The 1,469-nt window shown below is 36.7% G+C and overlaps 1 protein-coding gene across 1 annotated transcript; it reads left to right on the top strand.

Moving 5' to 3' along the window:
* Positions 1-940, top strand: LOC128626855 (olfactory receptor 6C2-like). The gene is given in 2 exon segments (XM_053661880.1): positions 1-75; positions 77-940. Coding segments are annotated over 2 exon segments (939 nt in total).
* The last annotated feature ends 529 nt before the right edge of the window (positions 941-1,469 follow it).

Here is a 1,469-nt window from a genome sequence, read left to right as displayed (position 1 = left end):
ATGAGAAACCATACATCAATAACCAGATTCATCCTCTTGGGACTGACAGATGACCCCCAACTGCAGATTCTGATTTTTTTTATTTCTACTTATCACCTACATGCTGAGTGTAACTGGAAATCTGGCCATCATCATCCTCACATTAGTGGATTCTCACCTTAAAACTGCGATGTACTTTTTTCTCCAAAACTTTTCCTTCTTAGAAATCTCATTCACTTCTGCCTGCATTCCTAGATTTTTGTACAGCATAGCAACAGGTGACAGAACTATTACCTATAATTCTTGTGCATGCCAAATATTTTTTACAGATTTTTTTGTAGTAACAGAGTTTTTCCTCCTGGCCACCATGTCCTATGATCGCTATGTGGCTATCTGCAAACCCCTGCACTATGTGACCATCATGAACCACAGGGTCTGCAGAAGGCTTATCTTGTGCTGTTGGATGACTGCATTGTTAATCATATTCCCACCACTTAGCTTGGGACTGGGCCTGGAATTCTGTGACTCTAATGCCATTGACCACTTTTCCTGTGATGCTAATCCTATGTTGAAGATTTCCTGCTCTGATACCTGGGTCCTAGAGCAGATGGTCATTGTGTGTTCTGTGTTGACCTTCATCATGACTCTTATATGTGTGGTTTTGTCCTACGTGTGTATTATCAGAACAATTCTAAGATTCCCTTCTGTCCAGCAAAGGACAAAAGCCTTTTCCACCTGTTCTTCCCACATTATTGTGGTTTCTATTACCTATGGCAGCTGCATCTTCGTTTATACCAAACCTTCAGCAAAAGATGAGATGGCCATTAATAAGGGAGTCTCAATACTCACTACTTCTATTTCCCCCATGTTAAACCCATTTATTTATACTCTGAGGAACAAACAAGTGAAACAAGCCTTTAATGACTTAGTCAAAAGAAAAATATTGCTTTTAAAGAACTAGGCGAGTGTTGAAGTTGGGATCCCCTAGCTGTTTTCTTGTTTTTAGCCTATTTGGTCCCTTCCTGACCTAGATTTGGCCTACCATTCAGCAATGACTCTGATCAAGTCACATTTGCATTTCCTTATAAAGCAGCCACTTTGAGAATAATTTTTATTAAGGAAAATGAGAATAGTTATTTTAGGAAATGTAACCATTTCCTGAAATAGGAAAAAAGGTTGCTCTCAACGTTTATTTACTAAAGTTATAAGATTTGCAAAAATAGTGCACATTACTTTTTCAAAACCAAACTACTCAAATAAGTAGAGAGATAATGTGAAAGAGAATGAATACCATTTGTAAGTGCAACAAGGAGAACATTTCAAAATCCCAAAGTATATTTTAAAACAAGGTATAAGTAGAAAGATTGGGATTTCAAAAAAAGCACTTACTAAGAAAGAATCTTTAAAATCACAGGGTCATATATTTTATTGAATGGATCCAATCCAGTATTAAAGTTATTTGAAAATTGCCAAAATGACATGAATTAAGT

This window comes from Artibeus jamaicensis, unplaced genomic scaffold (genome assembly GCF_021234435.1).
Source record: "Artibeus jamaicensis isolate MK-2021 breed Jamaican fruit bat unplaced genomic scaffold, CSHL_Jam_final contig_233, whole genome shotgun sequence".
In the NCBI taxonomy this organism is placed as follows: domain Eukaryota; kingdom Metazoa; phylum Chordata; class Mammalia; order Chiroptera; family Phyllostomidae; genus Artibeus; species Artibeus jamaicensis.
The sequence above is the reverse complement of the archived record's forward strand: the minus strand, read 5'-3'. Positions and strand labels throughout refer to the sequence as shown.